The 25767-nt window shown below is 45.2% G+C and overlaps 1 protein-coding gene across 15 annotated transcripts in view; it reads right to left on the bottom strand.

Moving 5' to 3' along the window:
- PLEKHA5 (pleckstrin homology domain containing A5) overlaps positions 1–25767 on the bottom strand; it is a 1155627-nt gene that overhangs the window by 1039375 nt on the left and 90485 nt on the right. For all 15 annotated transcript variants that reach the window (XM_085652691.1, XM_085652692.1, XM_085652698.1 and 12 more), the window contains exon 3: positions 12835–12892. In XM_085652691.1, the coding sequence (XP_085508817.1) occupies positions 12835–12892 (58 nt within the window). The remainder of the gene's footprint in view (positions 1–12834; positions 12893–25767) is intronic.

Raw genomic sequence — 25767 nt, 5'->3', positions numbered from 1 at the left:
AGCTTTACAGGTTCGTAGGAGTCCATCCTGTGCCCTCAGAGACCTAGAGCAAGCCATCTTCATCTGCCCCCAGGTCTAGGGTAGTCAAGTGATCAATCGCTTCCAGTCAAAACCAGCAGCTTTAGAGAGCTTCCTATCTTTTAATTTTAGTTCCTGACCTGCCAGACACGCCTTTGCCAATCTCCTGGCTCAATATTAGCCTTGCCAAGGCAGTTTCTCTTATTCAGCTCAGATTTGACCCAGCTGTGGATGAAAAAGCTGCCCACTTTGGACAGGTCAGATATTGAAAAAACAGGGCCTCAAGTGCTTCCTGCGTGTCAAGTGCCATACTACAGTTGCCGCATAGATTATTGTCCAGAGGTAGTAGGGATGAGGAGTCTCTGATAAAGTATCCAGCACTAAGTGTCCCATTTTAAATCAGGGCATTCAGACTGTAGACTGTCACCCTTTATCCCTACCTCTCGCTTGCCCTGCACAAACACGGTGGTTACGTTATTGAGAGGGGGGAGGGGGGGGGACTCTTATTCCAGCCTCATTCGTTAACAAGGTATAACCCATACCAAGAATAATGGGATCTAGTGCTGTTTAGGCTGCCCTTAAAGCAGTTGAGGCCTTATTAATCAATAGCAAGCAGTAACGCCTAGTGTTTTCTATCAAGCAAGCATCTTTCCATGGCCCAGGACCCTTGTGCGGCCCCTCAGGCCATCTATTAAAGAAATCAGCCAAAGTTTTTTTTTTTTTTACTGGGCCAGACATTCTGAACGATTACCATTCCAGTTGTGTTGGGACATGTTGGATGTACATAGCATATGGTGCATGCACATGTGAGGGTTAAGTAACAGAAGCTTGTACCTGCTCAGAGGAAGGTAGCCCTCCACCACCAGCAACATAGAAACTGCTACATCTGTTGTATTCATGCGAGCTGCATCACATTCAGTGCCTTCTTCTAATGCTGTAGCCAAAGAGCATGGTTTCTCGGACTCCTTGGACTCTGGGCTCTTTGTGCTGTTTCTGTAACCAGATTGCACCAGGCGTCTTCATCGAAAACGCATTGTCTGGTACCAGAGAGAACACTATTGGTCCACTGATATTGAAAGCCATGTATTAGTTAGTTAGCGCTGTGATTGGTTGAACAGTAGGACTTTTGGTGCTTATTGAAAGCCGATTAGTTGGCTGTTTCTTTAAATTCGCGGAACCCAGCAGTACGGGTTAGAGGCATTTTTGTGCAATATTTGAGCCCTGACACACGAAGGAGAAAGGTGAGTCGCGATATGGGATGTTGGACATATTGATCTACTTAACTGAATAGGAGAGTGAGAGGATTTATGGAATAGCCCATAAACACGTAACAGGGCAACAGTATTTGAAGGTGAAATCGGCACCTAGAAAGGGATTATGGAATAAGCTGGTTGCAACAGGGCCACTGGACTAATATGAAGCATAAGGGAGTTCTAGGGACCTAGAAAGGAGATCATTAGGATAGAATTTTTGTACTTGTATATGGAATATGAAACGCGTTCCCTAGTGCCGATTATCATTATTTTTTAAACTGTAGCTGAATTAGGGGGTACTACACAAACCAAAAAAGGGACTGATCCCCTATGAAGATGTTGAAATAAGAGGTCACAATTTACATCATTCAAAAATTAAACAGTTTTGGAACGAAAAAGTGAATGAATTGTTATTAACAGCTATGTGTGAAAGTTTCTCTAATTAGGAATTCAATGGGAAATGTTGGATGTTGAATGATATTAAGACAAGATTGTTTAATAATGACATAATGTAGCAGGAGATTCCATTTTTTAACACCAAAGACTGTGGATAGGAAGTAATACATTTTTTTAATGTACTCTATTTTTTAACGTAGTATAGAGGTAGGGAGTCGTGGGGTTTTGGGGAATGTATTTCATCAACAAACATGCACATACTGTATTAATGATGATAAAATGGAATTATATACTATATATATTATGTTGTACATGGGTCAGGAGTCTGTGTGTTGAGGCATTATTGGTGTATTTTGTAAATAATAAAAACAAAATTGTATCAAAGTCAAATAGGCATTACATATGAGTGATGTATGTGTTTTTTTTTATTTACAGCCATGATGAATTCCTACGGGACTAAACGCAATGTGTTGAAAAATAAATAAAAGTTGGATTCTTAATGCATTCTCAAGAATCCTTACAATTGAATCTCGTTTAATTGTTCATTATTGACCAGATCCAGAATATTTATTTGCCTGAATTTTGGTTGGAGATCGGTTACAATAGTAGACGCTCCTTTTCAAATTATTGTGTTGGATGTTCAATAATGGTGGCTTCTAAGCAGTGGGGTCATGAAAAGTAGAGTGTTGGGGTGCTCATGATATTTAATACGGTACACTAGTTCGACGTTAGAGTCCACAATGTTGGTGCTCAACTTTTGTGTTTGTCCAGGAGAAGCTCTTGAGAGTTGACAAGCAGTTCAGACGGCACTACCGGCAGGCGTGTTTGCAAGCCCACCAGCAGAACTACCTCCTCCCAGGTCTAGGATTGCAGTGCTATGTCAACCAGGACCCATGCACTGTCCATCAAGTCCAGCCCACACAGCCGATTAGATAAGGATGCAGTGTGAGTGGAGAAATCCAGAACACAAAAGAGCCCCGACTGAAGCTGGCAAGAAAGTGGCAGCCTGACCGGAAAGGTATCCCAGGATAAGCATTACCGTTATCATCTCTGTTGACAAACCCCTCTAGAGCCTGCCAAATGAGCCTTTTCACAGTGCCGCCAGCAGTATAACCTGCAGGAGCACAGCACGAGCAATAGTTCTCAGCTGTGTTCCAATGTCCTACTTCCTTCTCCCTCTCATTTTCCAAGAAATGAGAAATCATCGGCATCTCCTCCCATAAGTAGGTAAGTAAGGAGACAGTTAGAAACCCAGCGACCACTAAGAAACATAACAAGCATTTGCAATGCAATAGGTCTTGCATTTCGAGAATTTGTGCCATTGCCATTGTAAATGACAATGTCTTATGTTCATGTGTTTTGAAAACCTGCATGCGGTGCCTAAACACACTTTGTGCTTATAGTCCTTGCTTATGAACAGCAAGGCTGGCAGTAAAAGAGGCACAGTTACTGCTTGTCTAGGTGCAGTAGCACAAGCTGTGCCTAGAGGTCCCTAGTGAGCATCAAACTTTGAAGACGGTTTCACGAGTACATTCAAATAGCTATGTCCATGGATACATTTAGTAGCTTTGAAATGTGACAAAATAATCATATTAATTCCAGATTAGGTTGTACTCTACGTGGAGCTGATGAAGGGAAATTTATAGATGGTCTAATATAAACTGGAGATGTGCGAGCGAGTAAAGTAGTCGTTGCCAATCCAGTTTAGGATTGAGTCAGTGTCCTGTCAGAAGGCCTTTAAGAAAGTAGTGCCTTCAGACTGTAATTAAAACCTAGGGCGTAACAACACATGTAACAATGGGTGTCCTCAAGGGAGGTTACAAGAAGAGACAAGAAGAGACAAGGTGGTACTAAGGAGGGATTACAAAGCCTAAAGACCAATGAAAAGCCACCATTTAGAAAGGACAGGGACAGGAGCCATTTAAAAAGATGGGTGGGGAGTAAGTGGAGTTTTATCCACATATCCTTAATACAGCATGTCTCGAAGAGACAGTGCAAGCGCTGCCTAGGCGAGATCTAAAACCATACAAAAAGATTCAATATAGCGTTTCTCTATTTTGTAAGCGCATCATATGTATGCTCCAGCATGGGACGAGCGGAAAAGGCCCTGGGATCTTCTCGGCGATCCGCCCAAGCACGGAGGAAGTGGACGATCTTCCCTGCCTATCGACAAACCAAATAAGCTTGCCTATGAGCTCACCAGGACCTGGAGTTCACCCACCTGGAGTGCGGGAGTGGCGCAGAAAGCGGTCTTGACCGGTGAGCGGCGACGGGACCGGAAGACGCCTGGGAGCAGAGCACCGCAGATTAGAGGCATCACCCCGATCCCCACGAGAAGTATGAGGAGACGACAGGTCCAGCAGGATTGGCGACGGCACTCCATCAAAGAGGCCCTGTCGCAGTGCAGAAGCAGGCTTGAATAAGGGAGCAGGCCTCGGGCTGGCCCTTGGCTCCCGAGTGATTGGACTGAAGGGCATGGAGCGGTGAGCGTTTCCTGGCTGAACTGGGGGAGGGGGAAAGACGTGGTGTCGCCAGTCACCCCCTGTGAAAGACTGGGCAGCGGTGATCTGTGTTGGTGCAGGAGCACCTCTGAATGAGGACAGCGCTCAGACTAGACATAGGTGAGGAGCGTGGGCCCAGAAGAGAGTAGGGACGGCTCCCGAGGGCCCCTGGTATGGCAGACGGTGGTCAAGTGGGTTGAAAGAGAAGGGGGATCAACAGAGACCGCGGACTTGACGCTGGGCCATCGTCCTGGGGGTCCTATCTTTACGGGGTGGGCCAGCCGGGCTCAGGGTCTGCGGGACGGGCCCATGCCTAAAGTGAGTGAGGTGCACCAGACCCCCCTCTCCCCACAATGGAGTATTAAGATACACACGGACCGGAGGCCTAAAATACAGTGTAATGGGAGCCGTTGCAGTCGGCCTGCATTTGGTTTCTCCCTCCCTCCCCCTGTGACTTTGCGGCTTCTGCCAGGGATAGACCCCCGTGGGCTGAATTCTTGGGGGGACCCCCCCCCCTCGCTCAACTGTCCTCACCCCGCCCCCAATGGAGCAACAGGCCCAGTGGCAGGAGATCCATTTAAGATAAAGGAAAGAAAGGGATGAAAATCAATAATTAAAAAAAGGTGGATCAGTCCCTGGCCGGGGGTGCGGAGGCTACTAATCAGCAGAGGTGCCCCCTCCCCCCCCCCCCGCCCGCCTTGTTCGCCTTCTTGTTGGGGTCGAGGATTCCTTATTGACTGACAGTGATTTTGGAGGAGGAGTGTAGGAAATGACAATGTAAGCGCCAGGCTGCCAGGGGATACGAACATGTTACGGAGTCCTTTGGCCCTTGTCCACATTTGCCCGTCAGCTGCCGCAACAGCAATAATGGACGCATCATAGCATCTACTGGGATTCATAGACTGCTTGGGTTATCCTGCAGTTGCGGGCTGAGGCATGGTTCCCAGTTCTCCACACAGATTGCAGTGTGAGGTTTACAAATAGCCCTCTCAGAGCCAGGTGATCTCCTGTAGAATGGGCAAGGACCAAACCCAGAGGGCAGCTAAGCTAATGAAGATGGATCAATACACGGCCCAGGGGGTGCCTCCGGAAATAGATTCCCTGCATGCGGTGCCGGCGGGGATCAGTGCAGCGGAGCCAGAGCCCATTAGGGCCCAAATTCTAGCAGCTATTGAGACCTCTAGCGCAACTGTCCAGGCGAAAAATAGATGCGGTTTCCTTGCCGTCACCACGCTGAAGGCAACACTAACTGAGCATTCACACAAAACGGCAACCCTGAAACGCCATGCAGAGGACGCTGAGGGGTGCTCCCATAGATGTAATCTGTGCTTTGTGGGATTTCCGGAGGGGGTTGAGGGGGAAAGAGCCGGATCTCTGGTTGGAAAAATGAATCAAAGAGCCTCTCCCCACAGTCAAACTCTCCTCGATTTTCATTGTGGAACAGGCACATCGGGTGCTTAACGCGCTGCCGCCTTGTGCTCAGCCCAGGAAATAATCACCAAAATCTTAAATTTCAGAGATAGGGATTGCATTCTTAAGGCGGCCAGACATGATGGAGATCCTGCCTTCGGGAATCAGAAAATCTGCATATTCCTATATTACACTCGTCTGGTTCAGAAACAGAGCGTCCTTCTTACACAAACTAGGTAAAATGAACCTCCAATTATATGCTCCTTTATCCTGCGAAGCTAAAAGTTCTCCAAGCAGATCAGGCTCACTTCTTCACAACCCCGGAAGCTGTCTGGGGCTGGTTGGAGGTCAATGGAAGTCGAGAGGACACTGCATAGGGGGCGAGCAGTGGGGAGACCTTCCGCTAACCCTCGAGGCAAAAAGACCAATAGCCGTAAGGGAAAGCCCAAAAAATCCTCCAGATCAACGCGGAGGGTGGTGGTACGAGGAGATGGATCCTTGGATTTGGAGCAAACAGAGACTGGCAGTGAGGGCAGGAGGTCTCCCAGAATAGACTAAGAGACGCAACACGCCAAACGGGAGGCGGCCAAGGCACTGGTGGAGGTGGTAACAGCCACAGGTTCAGACATGAGTACGGGAGATGTTGAGGATACTCCACAGCTGGTTAGCCCCTTGAGAGGTTCGCATAAGGAGGCAACAGCGGCGAGAGGATGGACCCAACAAAGGGGCTGCAGAGACGGATTCATAGAGAATATCCTCTTTGCTGAACAATGCACTAGGTCACGGTGGTGTTCAGCACCTCTACTATGCAGATGGAGGAATGGACTCGGATGGACACAGCTACTTAACGGGCGGACAGCGTCTACTTCCCTATTCATTTTCTTTTCAAGCCTTTCTATGCTGCTGTTTCCCACTTTGTTCTCTTCTTTCCATTCCTTATACATCTTATTTCTTTACCTGGATTATCTTGCCTCTTAGATGGTATCATGTTTGAGGGTATGAGTGGGTAGAGATGATGGTATGTGGGGGAGTGTAGACCGGGGTTGGGGGGGGGGGAGGGGCGCCGTTTACGGACACTCGTCGAGTCTGGGCGGAGCGCTATCACAGACCCGGCAGAAGAGACATATTGGATGACCACATGTGTAGTGAATGTTGGTAGAATGAGAAGTATGGAGTGCCTGAGGAGTGCATGGATATTACTGTTTTTGTTATGTAGCTTCTACGATAGAACAGGTGTTTGCCTGTTGATAATGTTCAAGGGGAGGGGGGGGCCTGGGATTTGTGAACACATGGTGATGCAAGTTTGTTTAACACAGTGTCTACCCGGGGGTGGGTCGTTCGAAATGTTCCGTTTACAGTACTCCTTGGCAGTGATGGCGGCGAAGCGCAGAGTGTGCACACAATAGATGGGGCTGGCAACTACTGGTGGGTTAAAATAGTTTGTGAAGAGTTATAGAGTACACACATATCTGCGGCAAAAGGGCACTCAGATGAATGTTTATGCCCCAAATATTGATGATGGTTTATTATTTAATAATATGGCGAGTCTGCTACTCCCATACATTGGGATACCATTAATATGGACTAGTGATTTTAATTGCGTGCTAGATGGATCACTGGACAGGCACCCACCAAAACATCACACCAAACTGAACATGATGACTGCCCTTAGGGAGGTGATGAGTAGGCTTTATTGTTTAGACGTCTGGCATGAAACACATCTAGATGAACGGAATTACACTTGCTACACTCCAGCCTGCGAGGTATATAGCTCGATTGTTTCTTGCTTTCCCGGGAAATGTGTGGTCCAGAGGACTGAGGTGTTGGGCCGGTTTTTGTCGGACCATGATCTGGTATTACTGGAATGGGGACCTAAGAGGCGTAGGCCGAGAGTCCCGCTGTGTCGATTGCAGCTGGCCACACTACACTACTCGTATTTAGAGAGGGGATTGCCTCCCCAACATGTCTTCGCTGCTTCGCAGATGATGGAACGTTCTTCCATACGGTATGGGGCTGACCTGCATTGGACCGGTTCTGGCACAGGGTGACGTCCTGCCTAGGCAGGGTCTTGGCCTCACCAGCTCCGATGAATCAAACTTACTTTCCTTCACATCACTGACTCACCAGGTGGTAATAGATACAAGCAGCCACTATTATTTCTGGGCCTGGCTCTGTCAAGACGAGACATAGCAAGAGTCTGGAAGGCCACAGCACCTTGCTCTTGGCAGTGTGGAAAAAAGGGACTGACCACTGCATGGGCTTGGAGGTAGCTGTATACAAGGCCCGAAGCGGTCTACAGAAACATCTCAAGATATGGAGGCATGGGCATATTACAGGGGCATTGAGTTAGAACTAGTATGTTCTCAGCGACAAATAGTAAATGCTGAAATTCAAAAGTTCATATCCTGAGATGGGGTTGGGAGGTAGTGGAACATGTGATCGGCTTTCTAAAATTATTGTTCATCATATTACTGGAGCGTAGATGTGGGGTGGGGCTGAACGTGCAGGTATTTGTATATGCTTTTTTTTTGTATGTCAGCTTTTGGGGCCGTGTTTATATATTTTTTTTAAATCAATAAAATTTGTAAAGCAGCACAGAGTTTTTTTAGGAATCTTTTTTAAAAAACGCTTGTTACATAATATCTTAAATACTAGAAAAAAAAATTGTACTGCCTCCATGCACTTTTATATTAAAGTAAAAAATAGTAGATAAACCACTAAAATCCTGAATTTATTTTACATTACTGAAGAGGACTACAGCACCATATTAAGGTGATAAGCATTTGCAATGTAAGAGGTCTCGCAATTGCAAGATTTTGAGCTATTGGCATTGTAAATGACAATGTATTTTATTTATGTATTTTAAAAAACTGCAATAATGAAAGGTATTGTCATTTATAGTATCAATAGGTCAAAGTTTCTAAAATGCCAGACCTGCTACATTGCAAATACTTGTTGTTTACAAGCGCCCCATGTTGCGCTTTCACATTAATAGAGGCCACGCGCCCCTTTCTTTAGGCGAACCATATCTAAAGAAAGGTCTACGGTCGCTATTAAAGTGAAACCGCGGTATAGGGCACTTTTACCCAAAAAAGTATTTGTCAAGTTGACAAACAAATGCTTTTTCTTGTAAAAGCGCGCCAATGTTGCATGAAAGCATGTCATGTCTGCAGTAGGAAAAATTCATTAAAGAAAATAGTGCTTACAGACTAAATAAGACATACCGTGTAACAACCAAAGTAAAAGGGCCTGTCTTCATGGGAGGTTACAAATAAAGACAAGGCGGTACTAAGTAGTGACTAACAAGCCTGTTAACAAATCAGAAGTCAGCATTTATGAAGGATAATGACACAAGCCAATGACAAAATATGGAAGGAAAGTGGGCAGGGCTTCAAGCCTATACTCCAATACAGAATGCCTTGCAGCGCATGCGCTGCCCAGGCTCGACCAATAAAGGGGGACCGCGGGTATTGGAAAAGGAGCGGGGGAATCAGTCATGAGTAAATCAGTGTAGCACGTAAACATGTCAAAGCAGCACTTACAGCTTTGTATGGCATCAGAACACTTGGAGGAAAAAATACGGTACTGATGGCGTAATGTGTTCCCACTGTAGACTGAAACTGTACAATTTAAACTCGCTTTTGTCAGCCAGCACATACGTTCAGTTCTGTGCTAGCTCCCTTCACAATCGAGTAAGGAGAGAAGCAAGGGCAGGGAAAGAAGAACTAAACACTTCAATGACATTACATGCAATATATACCACGGGTTCTGGGATAAACCGAATCTCAAAAATGTATAAAGTAACATTGTCACATGAAAGTGCTTGAACTGAAGTTAGATTAGGACTCCTGACTGGCATGACACCCCAGTTATTTTCTCTTTGCAATTAACAGTATATTTCACAGGATACACGGAAACGGTTAATATCCAGCATTTTGTTTCCCATTCACCGCTGACATGGCAGGATGGTAACAAGTAGTAAATACAAGAAAATAATACACCCACCACTCCAGTTCCACAACACCAAGGCAGTCGATTAATCCACGCACACTTCGTAAATTAGACTATTCCTGGAGGCTGCCCTTGGCCCTTACTCAAAATACCAGCTCCTCACTTAAAGTTCTCAGCTTTGCCACCAGAACCATTTCAACTTGCCAAGGCACACACCCAGCACTGTTCATCATGGAGCTAGTTGGTTCTCAACTAGGGCCATCCACTAATGGTTGACGGTTGCATACTAAGACTTCTATAGTACTTCTACAGAGTACCTTGTCATCATGCTGACTCACTACACATCAGGAAAGTCCCTTTAATAGAACTTCAAAACTAACTTGGATCGTAAAATCAAAGAGCACGCATTCTGATAGCAGCACCCACCACAAACAGAAACAACCAGCTGACAACGACAGAAGCGGCAGGAGGATAGTATAAGCACTTTATAAAAATGATCTCACTGAGAAGCGTTTATAACAACCAATTCAGTAGGGTACGTCAGGGGCACACGAGATCTCACCGGGCTCTTATTTCAGGGACACTAATAAACACAAAGTCCCTCTAAAATGAGGACTGCAGATTGGCGTCCTGACTAAGGGTTTGGTGGTCGGACGGGTTGGTGAAAAAAATGCTTTTGATTCGGTGAAGGTTCTCTTCCAGCAGATCTTAGAGACATAACGGTATAACATCAGCCCCCCTCTGCTGCCACACAAAGAATATTACAATTGGCACTTGCTAGGTCTAGCGGGGAAGCTGCGCGTCTAAAGTGTATACTCTGGCTGCTTCGTTTAGCACTCCACGGGCTATTAGCGGGGCACTGTGAAGTCAACATTCACAGAAAGCTCTGGATTTTTTACAATAAACATCACAACGTTTTCAATTAACACGTACATGAAAACGCATCGCACTTTAGCATTCACGTGTGACGTCTGCGCAGCTCACTTCTCTGTGGCTGCACCTCTGGGAAAGAGGCACCCGAGACCCCCTATCACAGGCACTCCAGCGGTTACAAACTAATATTTCTTACAGCCGCTCTATGGGGAAGCCCTAACGGGTTTACCCCACAAGAAGCAGCGGCCTCAAAGGGGCAGCCTAGCCTCATTGTGCATTCCATACAGAGTTTTCAACCTGCAAACATGCGCACTACAATTATGAATTAGAGAAAATAAACTGCAAAACATTCGGAGAATTGACAGAGATACAAGTCTTGTCCACGCTGATAATGGGGACAGGAAACATGCATTCTTCTTCAGATGCGATGGGGAAATGAAGATGCAATCTAGAGGCAAGCTCCATAATTCGTGCTTGGACAACAAACATTCATCTGGTTTTTCAGATTAAAAGTAACTAATTTAAATTCTTTGCAGCTGCAATGGGGTCTAGGCAGTCCTAAGAGCAGTTTAAGACCCTACAAAGGGACATGTCTCTCCCATCTGTTCCTTTCTAGCTCATGTGAGTCCACATCTCACGCCATCGTCATCTCACGTGCGAATTGTACACATTCCTCCCCATAACAAGCTAGTGTCAAAGAAACCAAGGCTGCTGTATACAAGAAATTCGAGCTTTCACCAGACATTAGAGAGTATGGGAAAGGGGCTCCTTGCAGAATATTAACCCTTTCAAAACGGTTATTTTGGTTCAAATCTTTTAACGAGTTTCCAATGAAACATAAGAAAGTAATTAAGCAAATGGCAAGACAAGACTTCAATGCTTTTTCATTACCAGGAATCGTTTGAACAACCGGTCATCACACTCTTGCTCAAACCCACCCTCACCAAACCCCCCCTCAACTCACCATACACCCTCCTTGCAGCACTGACCAAAGAGATACACATTCAACAAGTCGCAGACCACTAACAGAAACATGGCTGGTATAGGCTCTTCCAAGTGGGGGGCCAGACCCTACATGGTATCACCCCATTCCCACCAGTAAGTGGGAGAATTGTGTTTCTTTCTAGAGGGATAACCATTACGGCCCTAAAATATGGACATGAGAGTTCTCTGGACTCCTGGGACAGATACTCCAAGGGGGGTGCAGACTCGAATCCCCTCAAGTCACATTATATTTCTGCCCTTATTTCTGCCATCACTAGTAGGTGCCTCCTGCACCTCAAGTACAAGTTGCAGTCTGGCCACTTTTGCCTTCCCTTATTTGGCTGGAATTTCCCGCTTGCTGGTCATAAGTTGCATGGTTTACCATTTCCCCAATATTATCATTAAAACGATTTGTCATTTCTTCATATTATTCTATAATACCCTGTATAGCAATGCCTTGTGAAGACTTCAGAACAATGCAATTATGTTATTCTAAAGAATTGAAGTATACATTCTATAATAAAGTACATTCTTGATGGAAAATGCGAAGACACTGCAATCAACTGTTCAAACAAATAAAGTTTGGAAAGGTGGGTTGCCTTTCTAGACATTAGCAGTGCACACTATGTGTCACTTCCTACCTCCGAGAAGAGTCACTAGCCACCATACTAGGACCCAGCGCTGAGGGTTTTTCTCAGAAGAGCATACAAATTCTTATATAACCACAATCACAAACGCAAGTTTAAACAAGCATAGGCATAGCCAATAGGTCTTGCCTTTGGGACCTTATAAGTGTTTAGCCATGCAACAGTTGCATAACTAAATACTTATAAGGTCCCAAAAGTGAGACCTATTGGCTATGCAAAGCGGCCGTGAAAGTGAAAGTAATCGCGGTAAAGCGCGGCGCGCGTGCACCAGTGCACATGCACTGTAGGTCTAGGCTGGCCTGGTAGCACTTTTTGGAGCCCTCTCAATAAGTCTCGCCAGACCAGCGCAAGCGCTGGGTCAGGCAAGACCTAAAAACTGAAGAACAAATGATCTGGACCACAAAACCAGCGTTTAGCAAAAGGACTCAAAGTACCACAAAGTAACATTTAACCGAGTCAGCGCTCTCACAAACAGGAAAAAACCCTCAAATGTAACCTCACATTTGAGCAGGTTGCCAGACGCTTCGTTTAGCACGCTTTACCTGTAAATCATTCCCGCCTTACACAAATATTAGCACAATAAATGCAAAACGATAAAATTAACACAAAGAAAACATGAATAAAAATGAAGCACTTCAAACGAAAAAGCAAATCATGGTTCGGCAAGATGCCTTTGCAAATTCAGTTTCTAAATGTGCGCAGCAAAAACGTATTCATCAAAAAGCAAGGACATATCCCCGATTAACAGAACATTCAATGACTGTTTTTCATTAAAGCACAAAAAGCACTCTCATTACTCACTTAATGTAGTATCTGGCTCCTTCAAATGTATATCCTTCTTCCCAACCCGTGGGCAAGTCTGGAGAAGGAAAAAAACACAAAAACAATATTCACTATTGATATACTTGAAGCGCAGGAATACATAAGTATGTACACAAAGGGGCAGGAAAGCCACAGCCATTCCCCTCTCTGCGTGCACAAGCCAGTGGGTACCGCGTGTCAAAAGGAGAACCTTATGCCAAGAAACCAGTGCTTCGAACAGAAATAGAGAGGTGCAGGTGCTCAGTATTTATCAAGAGGACTAGTTAGTTTACTACTGAGGCTTGCCGGTACTCACCCATAATCAGTACCGACCCCTGCGGGGTAGGGCTGGTACTCTCCTTTTATAATCTAATATGTACAGAAACTAAGTGATACAGTACTGTACCCAATTAGAGGGCCCAAATCAAGCACGGAGCAGGAGCACCATTATTTTCCCCTCAAGCAATTCACTTCTTTACCAGCCCAGAGATAGATCACCTCATTTATGCTGTGGTAACTGATTTGATTTCAAGACTAAAGGCTACCATTATGCATGAAGTCTCTATTGCACTCAAGAAGCTCTGTAAAAGCAGGTAAGGAACAGAATCAAAGTTCCGAAATAGAACCTTCCAACACATACAAGACCCGAACCAACCACTGAAGTCCTTCCTTTTCAGGTCTCGCCTAGCGACGCAACATATGCGCTGCTCGCTTGCCAGACTACTGTCGTAGGTTTTGCTTTGGAAGCGGGGTGGGAGCTCCACCCATGCTTCTCATTGGTGCGCGGCAAACATGCGCGCTTGTTATTGGAAGGGAGGCATGTTTGTTCCCTCCCTGTCTCCTGTTTGCCGTGCCTGCCCAGACAGGAGATGTACACGTGTACGGCTCACGGCGTTTCAGCACAATGCGTGCATGGCGCGCTTTCACTTTCCCTCCCTCGTCTGGCCCCTCCTTCATCCATTGTGCGCTAGTGCTGGTCAGAGCCCGAAGCGCCGTGCCTGCCCGGAAAGGAGATTGTGCACGGGCATGTCGTCTTGCATCTCTTCTGCCTTGTTATCTGGCGAGTTCATTTTGTCTCATTGCCCCTCGCAGTTCTGGGGTTGTGTCCCAGATTCTCCTAACCATCCTGTGCCTCCTTTTTGCTCTGCTGCACTTGCACGGCCCAGTGACACAACCCTACCACCCCACACACACCCACACCCACACCCACTATCGGCTCCACACTCTTGTCTACCTCATCTCGGTTTCTTGCTTTCCAAGCTCTTCGCTTGACCTCTCTCTCGCTCTCTCTCCTGATCCGGTGCCTGGTTTACTCTGCCTCATCTTCTCTTTCTCCACACTTATTCCCTGCTCTGCCTCTCTGCGGATTCAATATACTCCACGCTTTCCGCGCTCTTCTGCTCCTCTCCTCTCCCCAGCTCCTCTCCCCAGCACACCCTTTGTTTCTTGCACTGGTTTCCCTGAGCTTCGAATCTATGTAGCTAAAGAGCTCATCACGTTGGCGGTCTCTTATCTCCATGCACAGGGACCGGCTCCCTCTTCAGGGCTGACGTGCAGCCACCGTCCCGTTATCTGCTGCAAAGGGGTGAGGCAGAGGAGGGGTGGGCGAAAAGACACAGGAGCGGAGAACGTTTAGTGTTGTTTCAGCCTGTCGTTTCGTACTTCTGTATTCTATCTTCACCCAGGGCTTCTTGTAGTACCGGCTAAGAGTCCTGCTCGTTGAATGCCTCTGGACCCTCGCCCGTGGTACATCACAAACGGTCTCCTCTGTAGCACTCGCTATATGTTCTATAAACAGGCTATGGTTTCCATGCATTCTGTTCGGGTTTTTTTTTTTTGCAAGATCTGTTTGTTTCACATGGAGCACGTAGCAATGCCAAAATCAGAACAGCCCCGCCCTGAGTGCTGAATGCAGGGTCTACAGTATTTCACCAGGGCTCCCGTAGTTCACCTGGTGCTCACCTGGAAGCTGTGCTCCAGAAGTCAAGGCCCACTCTTGGGAAACCTGGCACCAAAACCAAATTCATTGTGAATCCAAGTCATCTCACTCCAGAAATGTTGACTGATGTCCAGCCGAGTTGTTTGTGTTAAAAGGAAAGCAATTTAATTTTTCTTGTATTAACATAACAGTTAAACAAGCATTTGCAATGCAATATGTCTCACATTTGCAAGAGTTTGAGCTATTGGCATTGTAAATAACAATGCTTTTTGTTTGTGTTGGTTTTTAAAACAGAAATAAAAGGCATTGTCATCTACAATGCCAATAGTTTAAACTCTCGCAAATGCGAGACCTATTGCATTGTAAATGCTTGTTTTATTGCTGCTCCAGGACAGTTAAGCACTTGTTTTCTTTGATCTCCTGAGTAAACGAGATTAGCGATAATAAGAAGGTAGAAGTTTGGTATAAGTGAAAATTCAATTTGAATTTATGGAACTTTATATGGTATTTGTTTGTTTACTTTTGAGAAAGTAAACAAATAAATACCATATAAAGGCATTTGTGTTGTGAATTTAAAAATATTTTTAAAGTTCATGCCCTCAAAAATGAAGCTAATGTTTTAATGATTGTTGTTTGGGTGATGCGGTCTGACACTCTACTAACATTTTTATCATGATTGCTTTAAAAGAGCTTGCTGTTAATGAAGTGCAAGGTTTTTTCATGAGACGAGATATGTGCTTTACTGAAAGCGAATGAGTTATTGAAGCAGGCATAGATGAAATGTGTATCTTTGTGAACTCTCTAGTGCGCAGAAATATCGCGGGATGTGAGCACCATTTTTGGTTGACCAAAAGCCCACAGTAGGTTATTAGTTAGGGATATGTGCGAGATTCGAAGTCTCACGATATTAGCCTGCCAAATTAGAACGGGTCACCAGCAATTCATTGTAATGGGGAACAGGTTGCCGTAATAGCGCTTCCATCGGTCACAAGTGAAGTGACCATTGACTGAACTGTGAGGCAGACTGGGAGTCACAATATTATATACTGGCAAATCGTAAAGATAGGTTTACACAAACATACCAGAGGCTAACGAAGGTTAATATAGTATGGCAGGTGAGTAGATTAAGGAGGAAATAATAAAAAAATTTAATTGAAAAAAAGGTTGAACATCGGTCATAGATGCTTATGCTGTGTCTTAAATAAGAGGGGAGCACAGGTGCTGGTAAATGAAGAGTGTTGGTCCTTTATATAAGGCGAGAATGAGAAATCAAAAGTGGGAAAGAAAACAACTGAAGAAAGAAAAAACACATTTAGGAGACATTATTGAGGATGAAAAATGTCAGGAATTTAAGTGTGCGTGGTCTCAGCACCATCAAGGGACATGGTGTCCCGGGAGGCACAAATGATGATCGGGGTAATCCTGATGATATTTTACAATAAGTCTGTAACAGTGAGAATAAAGATTTTATGGATGAGCTTCATGAATATGCTCTAGATTTCTGTAAATAGATGGTTAGACCAATAGTTTGGAAGGAGATTTGAGTGGTATGAAGGAAACTACTAAGGGTAAAAGCAAACTAAAAAAAACACTGTTAGGGAGTTAATGTTTAACCCAAGTGTAACTGACCTTCTGCGGACTAGTGGCCATTAGCTCATGTGAGCTATTAATTTGTTCAAAAAGGCTTGTGGGGAGAGAAGTTAGCAACAATAAGAGAGCAGATTGCTCAAGGCCTTTGGCTAATAATAGACTTGTGCGACACCAGATTCAGATCCTGATTTAATACGTTTTTTTTTTGTTCCCTGGGAAGGGATCTAACACAACGTTTAGAAAGAGCACTTAAACGATGTTAGGACCGCGTTCAAGATGTGGTAGTCCTCTTGCAAGAATAATGGATATGGCAGAGGAAGCACACCATAAGAAGGTACAGGCGGATGCAAATCTTCTCCACAGATTGAGCTAGAGGACAGTTTGATTCTATAGGGGATGCAAAAGCAGTTTTGATTTCTGAAATAGGCAACGCAATATTATTGCGAATTAGCATATAGGTGAGTAAACAGGCGAAACTGGTAGAGGATTCTAAAGGGTTACTATTTGGAGAGGGGTTGGTTAAAGAAATAGGGAACTATGTCTCTATATTTACACTTTTGGATAAGGCTTCGAGCTCTTTAAGGAGAGTATTTGGAGGCAGTGGAATTTTTGGAAGGGCCGGAGGAAGGGGACGTTTGTCCGGCCTACAATTTCTAAAGTACTAGTAGAATTAAGAGGAAGAGGAGACTTCAAGGGATTCCATTCTAAAATATGTTTCTATCCACAAAGAGAAAGGTCATGTAGAGGTTGTGGAGAAAAAGTCAGAGCGATGAAGACTACTATTCTTTTTTTTTTTAAGTTAAAAAACCTTTATTTCAGCCTTCCACAGTTATACATTCTCACGCCTACAACCTCACGGGCCGGCTATAGCAGACACTTTATCAGAGTTCCAATCCAACCTATGAAGACTACTATTGTTGGAGTATAAGAACCATCATTGGTTCATAAAAAGAGAAAGGTGGGTGGGTGGGTGAGTGGAAGACGAAGTCCTTTTCTAGATAATTGGAGATTAGTATGCATGGGTGATACAGACTGTAGATGGTTATATAATTTAGTTCCTGGAGAATCCATGGCAGGAAATGGAACCTTTAATGTTAGAATTCTCTCAAGATCAAAGATCATTAGTGGATTTGGTGATAACTAAAATGTTTGCCAATGGGGGCCAGTATTCAGGTTCAGGAGTAGTTAAAGAACTTTGCAAGTTCTCTTTTTCTTGAAGAGAAGAAAGTCAAAAGATGGCCTCCTGTGATAAATTGGAAAAATATTAACAGGTTTGTAGAGTATCAGCTTTTGGAAGGAATCCATCTTTTGAGGGACATTCTTAAGGAGGGAGATTGGCATGTGAAGCTAGATTTGAAGGAAGCAGATTTTACAGTTCGCATAGAGGTGATCAAAATTATCTGCAGTTCAGGTGGAAGGGTCACCTGGATGGGCGTGCCATTTTAAGTGTGTGCTTGGAGTACGTTGTAGAATCAGTTGACAGCCAACTAGGTTGTAGTTCCAGATTAGAATGTTTTTAAACTGGTGGGAAATGGATGAAAGAAGAGATTGTACCATATAAACTGCCTGGAGTTAAAAGCATACTGCTTTGCTCTCCAGAGTTTTTAGGAGATAGTGGAGAAATATGCGTTCTTTTAAGGATGGACAATATTGCATCTGTTTGTTATATAAATAGTTTATAGGAAGCCAGATCAAAGAAGCTGTCAGAATTGGCAATGGAATTTTGGAACTACTGTTTGGAGCACAAGATTTCAGTGATGGCAGAGTATTAGGATGGCCTAGAAAATGTGGTAGCTAATTGGAATTACTAAGAGTTCAGGGATTACACTGAAATGAAGATGACTGTTTTAGTACAATAATAAATCTAGAGCCCTACACAGTCAATTCTTCTTGGTCTGTCAATGTAGCAGATCCAAAAGCTTTTTTGTAGAAGCATCCAGAATTCCATGGCAAGCAGGTAAACGTCATAAGAAAAAACAGCCGACACATATTTCTTCGAAGACGACTTTCTCAAGAAAACCAGTTTTGTAAGAACTGTGGCATGCATTTGAATAGGGATTCCGTAGTCCTCGGAGCCCTAAGGATAGGAAGTGACAACTAAGTTAAAAGTCCTCTATTCCAGAGAACTAGATCACAAACAATTCTGTAGAGAGAGGGTACCATTAGCACCCTGTAAATAAACGCACAAAAACAAGTGTAAAGTCAGTAGTCATTCGTGTCCTTAAACCGTAATTACACTAAGTAAATAAGTAAAGCAGCAGCACCAAGTCATCGAGGCACAGGCTGTCTTATCAAGGGCTATAGTCGGCCCATACTGCTCGCAGTATTCCTGTGTAGACTGCCTGGTGTCTGAGACGGAGAGTTTTGTGGATTGCTGAGTCATGGACACCTTGCGGCCCATCAGACGGTTGTAATTTTTTTGCCATTCAAAGGGCGCACCAGGCGTTGTTGGTCTCTCCTAGGCCAGAGGCTCCGTCACTGTCCATCATATCGCGTATCCTTAATTATAAGGATATAGAGACTGTTTCCTACATGCTGCCTGGGAAACTGATAACGCCTGCTTTGTGAACCATAAAATATGTATTTATCCAGATTATACTCATACGGTGCAGGTCAATCGAAAAAGTTTTTGGGGGAGTTGGAGATCAAGGGCAAGCAGCGCTTGATGGTCCTCCGCAATATACTGCTATTTCTGGCCCATTTTGGGGTGGGGGGGCAACTCTAATTTTATTTGAGTCATCAGAGGATGTGTGGAGATGGCTGTAGGAGTGAGACAAGGTCCCTAGAGACCAGGCTCATAGAGATCTGGAACCCGTACAGATAAGGGGCAGTGCAGGCCAAACTGGAGATTGCATGCGGGGTCCACAGGCAGCAGATCTCGGAGTCCTGAGGACCTGGCCCTGGATGGATTGTGGCGCAGGAGGACAGAACTATGGCACTGGCCTCCTCAAACGGAGCATCTGGGCTGGACAGGGCAGAGTCAGTTCCTGTGGTGGCTGCAACGTCAATGGATCCCGTTCTATGAAGGGGGACTTGTCTTTGCACATTATGTTTCTCCTTCTCCTATTTGGCTCGCCTTTTACTAACCTTTTTAACCTTTTTCCCTTACAAGGAGTGGCACGATGTGGCTAGCGGGGGAGGGGGTGCAGTCTTGTATCAATGTCATTGGTCAATATTGCTGATCTTGCCCATCGGGGCATTGTTGACACAACAATGTGAATTGTGTGGGGTGGTGTGGAGTCCTCTCCACGTTTTGGGTGGGGGATGGGGGGTTAGGCTGCAGATCCTGCCAGCTTTAGTACCTATAGATGAGCAGTATGTTTGGTTGGTGCTTATCTGTTTGTCCAGGATGGGGGGGAAGGGGGTATGTTTTTTTCCACTAACGTCAGTGAGGATAATGTTTATGGTTGCAGTGCATGTGCTGGTACAGCGGTTATTGCTTCTCCTTGGGGATTGATAAACTGGTTTCCTCTTCTGGTGGAGGGTGCGGGGCTAGGTTTGGGTGGGGTTACAAGTACTTATGGCTAACAACCTACATAACCTCACATTGAATGTCAGGGGTCTACGGAATTGCACAAAATGATACATAATTCACTTGTATCTCTGGCGCCATAAAGTTCAAAATAGCCTGTTTACGGGAAACAGATTTGACGGGATCAGAGGCACAGAAACTAGCGAAAAAATTGAGGTGTCATCTTTTTTCTGCAACATACTCTTCCTATGCCATAGTGTGGTGCTCTGGATACCCCCGGGGGCTGTTTTGTCATGTGTAAATTGAGGCAGATGTGGAGGGTCGTTATATCCTTGGGCAAGGCACGCTAGATGGCAGGGACATTACTATCTTGTATCACAAACAAGAGGGACAGGGGCTCGGTAGGTCCAGCATACAGGCCCCTAGTAGTTATGGCAAATACAAAGGTATGCAGTTCCTAAGGGGTGTGGAAGGGCAGGGGAGGGAGAAGGGGGAAGGACTGGGAATGTGTGTGAGGTGTTTCTGATCTAGAATGGAGACTGTGAATGACATAGCTCCAATAAGGAGCAAGAGCCCTCACACACGCCAAAGGGTGTCATGCTTCATCATATATTCAGTAATACCCAAAGGGCCCCGCAGGGGGGCTCTTTGCCGGAGGTCTTCTCTGGTTGCAGACATGAAGCTTAAGAGTGGTGTGAGGGCATATGTGTGGTGAGTAGAAGTGGGAAACAAACAGTGCAAATTAAAAATAGCTAGGGGATTCCAAACCAATTTTATTTACTGGCTACCTCTGCTACTAATAAAAACGACCGACTATCAAAGTTGTGGCTGGTGAGGAAAATTATACCTGCTGCAGCTCAGAATAGTTTGCGTAAGGTGGAGTTGGTCGATATGTTTCATGCCCTAATTCGTCCAATAGGATCTATGGCATTTCTTCAGGACCGGGAGATCCTCCTCTTCTCTAATAGTGATTCAAATATGTGGAAAGAAAGATCACGTCCCCTGTAGTCTGGACCCAAATAGTCGTCCTGTGTAAAAATGAAAGTGTGAAAGAAATAAAAGTCTACCTTCTGGGGAACACCTAATAGGGAGTAACGGTATGGCCACAACTGAGATGTCTGCAAAACTCGCTCATTGGCGAGGGTAGAGCAACTCTAACCCCTTGAGTGCCCCGCCCTTTCCCCCTCCTGTGCCGGGCATTGTATTAGCGGGCGGGGTCCATGACGAGATAGTCTCGTCATGGGCACAGCGCAACCGCGCTCCATGACAAGACTATCTCGTCATGGGCATAGAAGAGGTTAAACAAGGTCCTCCGCGGCGTGAGACCTACCCACAGCCAAATTACAAGGTTACTATCTTGAACACCTATGGCCCCAATGTTGATGATAGACAGTCTTATTACACAATTCAGGGGTTATTTGAAGGCAGTGTGGGTTCCCCCTTGCTGTGGACAGGAGACTAATTGTAATCTGCATGGAGAATTAGATCGTCACCTGCCACAGCTGGGGATGAAACCGCAGATGAAGGAGTCCTTTACCAGATTTTTGCAGAATTTGGGGTTAATTGATTGATGGCATTTATCCACAGACAAATGGATATACCAGTCACTCCCTGACAGTGCACATACAGCTGTCTAGACAGGCTTATTGCGGAAATGGACCCAGGAACTCTACAGTGGACTGATCATCTAAAGGAGATGTCTATCCGACCATGCACCAGTGGGACTGTAACAGATGCGCCTGCTGCGAGACACGGGGGAGTGTGGGGGGGGGGGGGGTAGAGCATTATTTGGATGGTAACTGGGGTTCCACGGACTCAAGAGCCATGTAATGGGAGGACCTTAAGCCTGTCATGAGGGGGGAGGGGACGCGCATTGCGATGACGTGGGGTCATGAGACAATTTGTCGAGTCAGGAACAGAGCCTACCAATGCTGCATAGGAACCAAGCTGGCTCTGCTGCTACCAGGGGAAAGGGGGTTCTGCACATCCGATGTAAGTTATAGAAACTGTGGGAATCTCTAGCTAGGCATACACACTCATCTTATCGTCAACACCTGCAGAGAGAGGGCAAAAAATCTGGTTGACTGCTGGCCTGGATACTAAAGCGTGAGCAGGAATTCCCACCCATTATGATCTAAGAATAGAAGGGACGAGTAGTGACTCGAAGACATCACATACTGACAAGCCCTGGTGACGCACTTCCGAGTTGTATACCAAGTTGATGACGAGTTCTGCCCGGTAATGACAGAGGTTTTTTTGAGGGGGTGACACTATCTTGGATGAACAAGACCTGGGCAAGAACCTCACCCTGGAGGAGTTTAGAGCTGCATTTCGGGATCTGGATAGAGTTAAGGCTCCGGGAGGGGATGGCTTACCTGCTGAGTTTTATCAAGCCCACTCTGCTGTTCTACAGGAGAAAAAAATTTAAAGTATTCTCGGAAGCACAGAGACGTGGAACCCTGACCATGCGAGGGGGCATAATATGTTTAATGTTGAAGCCCGGAGCCGATTCGGAGATCCCTACTCCTACAGATCTCTTACTAGGATTAATTTGGACGCGAACCTTTTCTGTAAAATATTGGCTTCGCAGCTCCAGGGCGTAATCCGTGGCCAGATCCATTAAGACCAATGTGGTTTTATGCCCTCGCACAGCACAGTCTAACTTGAGATGTTTAAGACATGTACTTCATGAAACTGCTGGGTCAAACCAGGATGTAACAGTGTTGAGGGAGATAGGCTGATGTAAGGGTTGGGGGGGATTTTGAAGGCCTGGAGGGTGGAGCGGGGCACTAGTGATGCCCACTCTCACCGCTTGTATTCGCCCTGGTGATCAAACCCATTGTCATTCTATTGCGTAGGGAGCTGGAACCCTGGGGAATTCAGGTGAGAGAATCAACACACTTCATTTCCTATGCTGATGACTCATTGCTATACGTCCACTCACCTGCTCAGTTGACACCTGTCCTGCTGCGACATCTGGAGAACTTTGGACGAGTGTCTAGCCTATGCGTGACTATATGGAAAACTCGGCTATACCCCCTCGGGAGATTGGCAATGTTACCAGAGAACCAGCTACCTTATCTGGGCATCCGGTGGGAGCGAGGGAGCTTCTGGTACCTTAGCATTACGATCACTAGGACGGCAGCAGATCAGCAGCACATAGGGTGGTGTGGGGTCTCGTTATGCTGATTGAATTCTGGAATGCACTGTCCCTGTCAATTATGGGACGAGCGGCTGTAGCCAAAATGGTCTTCCTCCCCAGGCACCTATACCTAGTACAAAATACGCTCTTCCCTTTGCAGGAGAATTTATTTTGAACTGTAAATAGCCTTCTCATCTCAATGGTGTGGGTACGGAAGTGCAGCAGAGTGGCCATACCTGTTTTGAAAAGTAATATGGAGGAGGGCAGTCTGGCTCTCCCGGACAAACAACTTTATTATTTAGAGGCACAACTGCAATAACCACACATCTAAATGAAGGGGGTGCGAGGTCAGGCAGATGCTACTAGACCTTATTTGGTCCGCTGCACGGTAGAGGTGTGGTAAACCGTGGTAAAGAAAATGTGACCTAGGGCCACATTTGGCTATGAATTACGCATATGAGATATGTAACCATTTCACTCTATCGACCTTGAAGAGGTGGAAAGAAGGTGGATGCCTCTTTGCTGGAGATCCATACCCGGGGGAGGTTTTCCTCACATTTCAGGAAGCTCAGGACACCTTTGATGTGGGATGGGGCAATTTTTCTGACTTATGCAAAATTGGAAAATACTGCGAAGGAACTCTGGTGCACAGACCCAGGAGCCCCATCACCACCCCAGTTTTAGGGGGATGGGTTGATTAGATAGGGGGAGGGCAGACACCTGATCTCCCTGTTCTATAAAACTCTTTAGGGTGACCTGATGAACAGCGTGTACAGAGCTAAAACAGCATGGGAAACAAATTTGGGGGAAGCCATGGAGGATTCGGGCAGGAATCATGCATGAAGCCTGGTAAAGACTGTGTCTTGTAACAATCTATTTAAACTATTCCACTTTAATTACCTGCAAAGCACATACTAAATACAATTAGTATTAGTAGGGTGCCTAGGTACGTACGTTTTGGAAAGGAGGGTGTCATATTTATACATCTGGGATGACACTGTGCAGGGGTGATTGGTTTCTGGGAGGAGGTGGTGCCCCTCATTGAGAAAGCGGTGGGGATCCCTATCCCCAAGACATCTGGCGCTTGCCTCTTGGGTACAGTGGTGAAACCCAGGGGATGCACAATCTCATACAAACTCCTACAATCAACACTGCTTGTTGCTAAACAACAAATAGCTATGGAGTGGCTGAGGTCCTGGATCCCAAGTGAGGCCTTCTGGATTAAGGATGATATAGAATGGGGAGTTGCGGAGGAGCAACACATGAGATTTTCTCTCACAGAGGATAGGGTCGCAGCGGATTTGGCAGCCTGGGTAGCAATGCTGGATGCTTTCTATGAAGACGGAGAATCCGATATGGACTCCAACCAGGGGTGATCAGGAGACCTGATGATACACAACGTATAATTGAGTAAGAGAGCTGACATTGCCAAGTGGGGAGTTTTGAGATATTGATGTCCATGGTCTGTATGCCGCCTTGGTACATATGATGTTATTTGTTCTGTGATGTCCTTGCTACTCCTCCAGGGGGGAAATGTTATTTGATACTCGTACTTGTTCACATGCATTATCTGGTGTGGGAGTGTTTCATTGTATGTACTCAAATGCATAAATAAAGGTTTTCTTTAAAAAGTGTGAAAGAGTCGTGTGTGAAATGGAGACTTTGCTTTTTTGGTGTCTTTTAGCACGTGTCGGACGTTCATGTCTTTGAAGTTAATAAAAAGATCTATGTGCCAGGTGGTGTTCGTTTTCAGATTACAAAGAGAATAAAGACTATGTATTCCTCTAATTTCAAGCCTTGCCTTGAGACGCATCCTCAATTGTCTATGGTATGTTTGAAACAGTGTGAGAGTAAGATGACCAAATACCATAAAGATGGTTAGAATCAATTGCTAATTTCTTATGAAAAACCTTAAAAGGTGGTGTCTACAGCTTCTACTGACAGATGGGTTTGTGGGGAAAGGAGTAAGTCTGGGATCCATATGTCAAAGTGTTCTACCCATTCGGCTCCTCGGAGAAGGCAGTTTAGAAGACACTGTGAGAGCTGCAGATTTGATAGATGCTTCTAGTTTTTGCAAATTGCTATTTGAAACCATTTGAGCATATCTTGTGCTGCTTTGAGGAGCTCTGAACCTGCATAATGGTAGACTCGGATCTTGACAAAATATAGATTCTTTAAGAGCACTGATGATAGGATCTGGATTTTGTTGAAAAGACACTGATGCTAAGGTTATCCCTTCCGCCATATATCTATATATATTTTGAAGTTATTGGTTTATAGGATTTTTTATTACTTTTTTTCTGAACATATTGCATATGTAATGGCAATTGTGTAGTTTTAGTTACTCTCAACAGATCAGCTATAAGACTATAGAAGCTTCATAACTGTGGACTTCAAAGTCTTCATTTTGGAGTGAACAACACGTTTTCACGATATTGGTCACAGTGCAGGAAAAAAAGAGGAAGAACTGCAGTGGTTGGGCGATTTGGAAGACTTGCACTCAAAATTCTCATGCTGCGTGCATATCTAAGCACCTTGGGATCTCCACTGGCTCCCAATTCACAAAAACGCCAAACTCCTCACAAACATCTACAAAGCACTACACAACCAAATCCCAGCGTACCTCTGTGGTAGACATCTCCATTCAGCCAGCCTGTCCAACACCCACGTCCCACGCATCAACCAGGCCAGAAGCCCTAAAGCCTGGAACAAACTCCACTATCATATCAGAGCTGCCTTTCCATTCTTGAATTCCAGAATAAACTAAAAACTTTGGTCATCTGACCGGCT

Source organism: Triturus cristatus, chromosome 4_1, assembly GCF_964204655.1.
Source record: "Triturus cristatus chromosome 4_1, aTriCri1.1, whole genome shotgun sequence".
Classification (NCBI taxonomy): domain Eukaryota; kingdom Metazoa; phylum Chordata; class Amphibia; order Caudata; family Salamandridae; genus Triturus; species Triturus cristatus.
The sequence above is the reverse complement of the archived record's forward strand: the minus strand, read 5'-3'. Positions and strand labels throughout refer to the sequence as shown.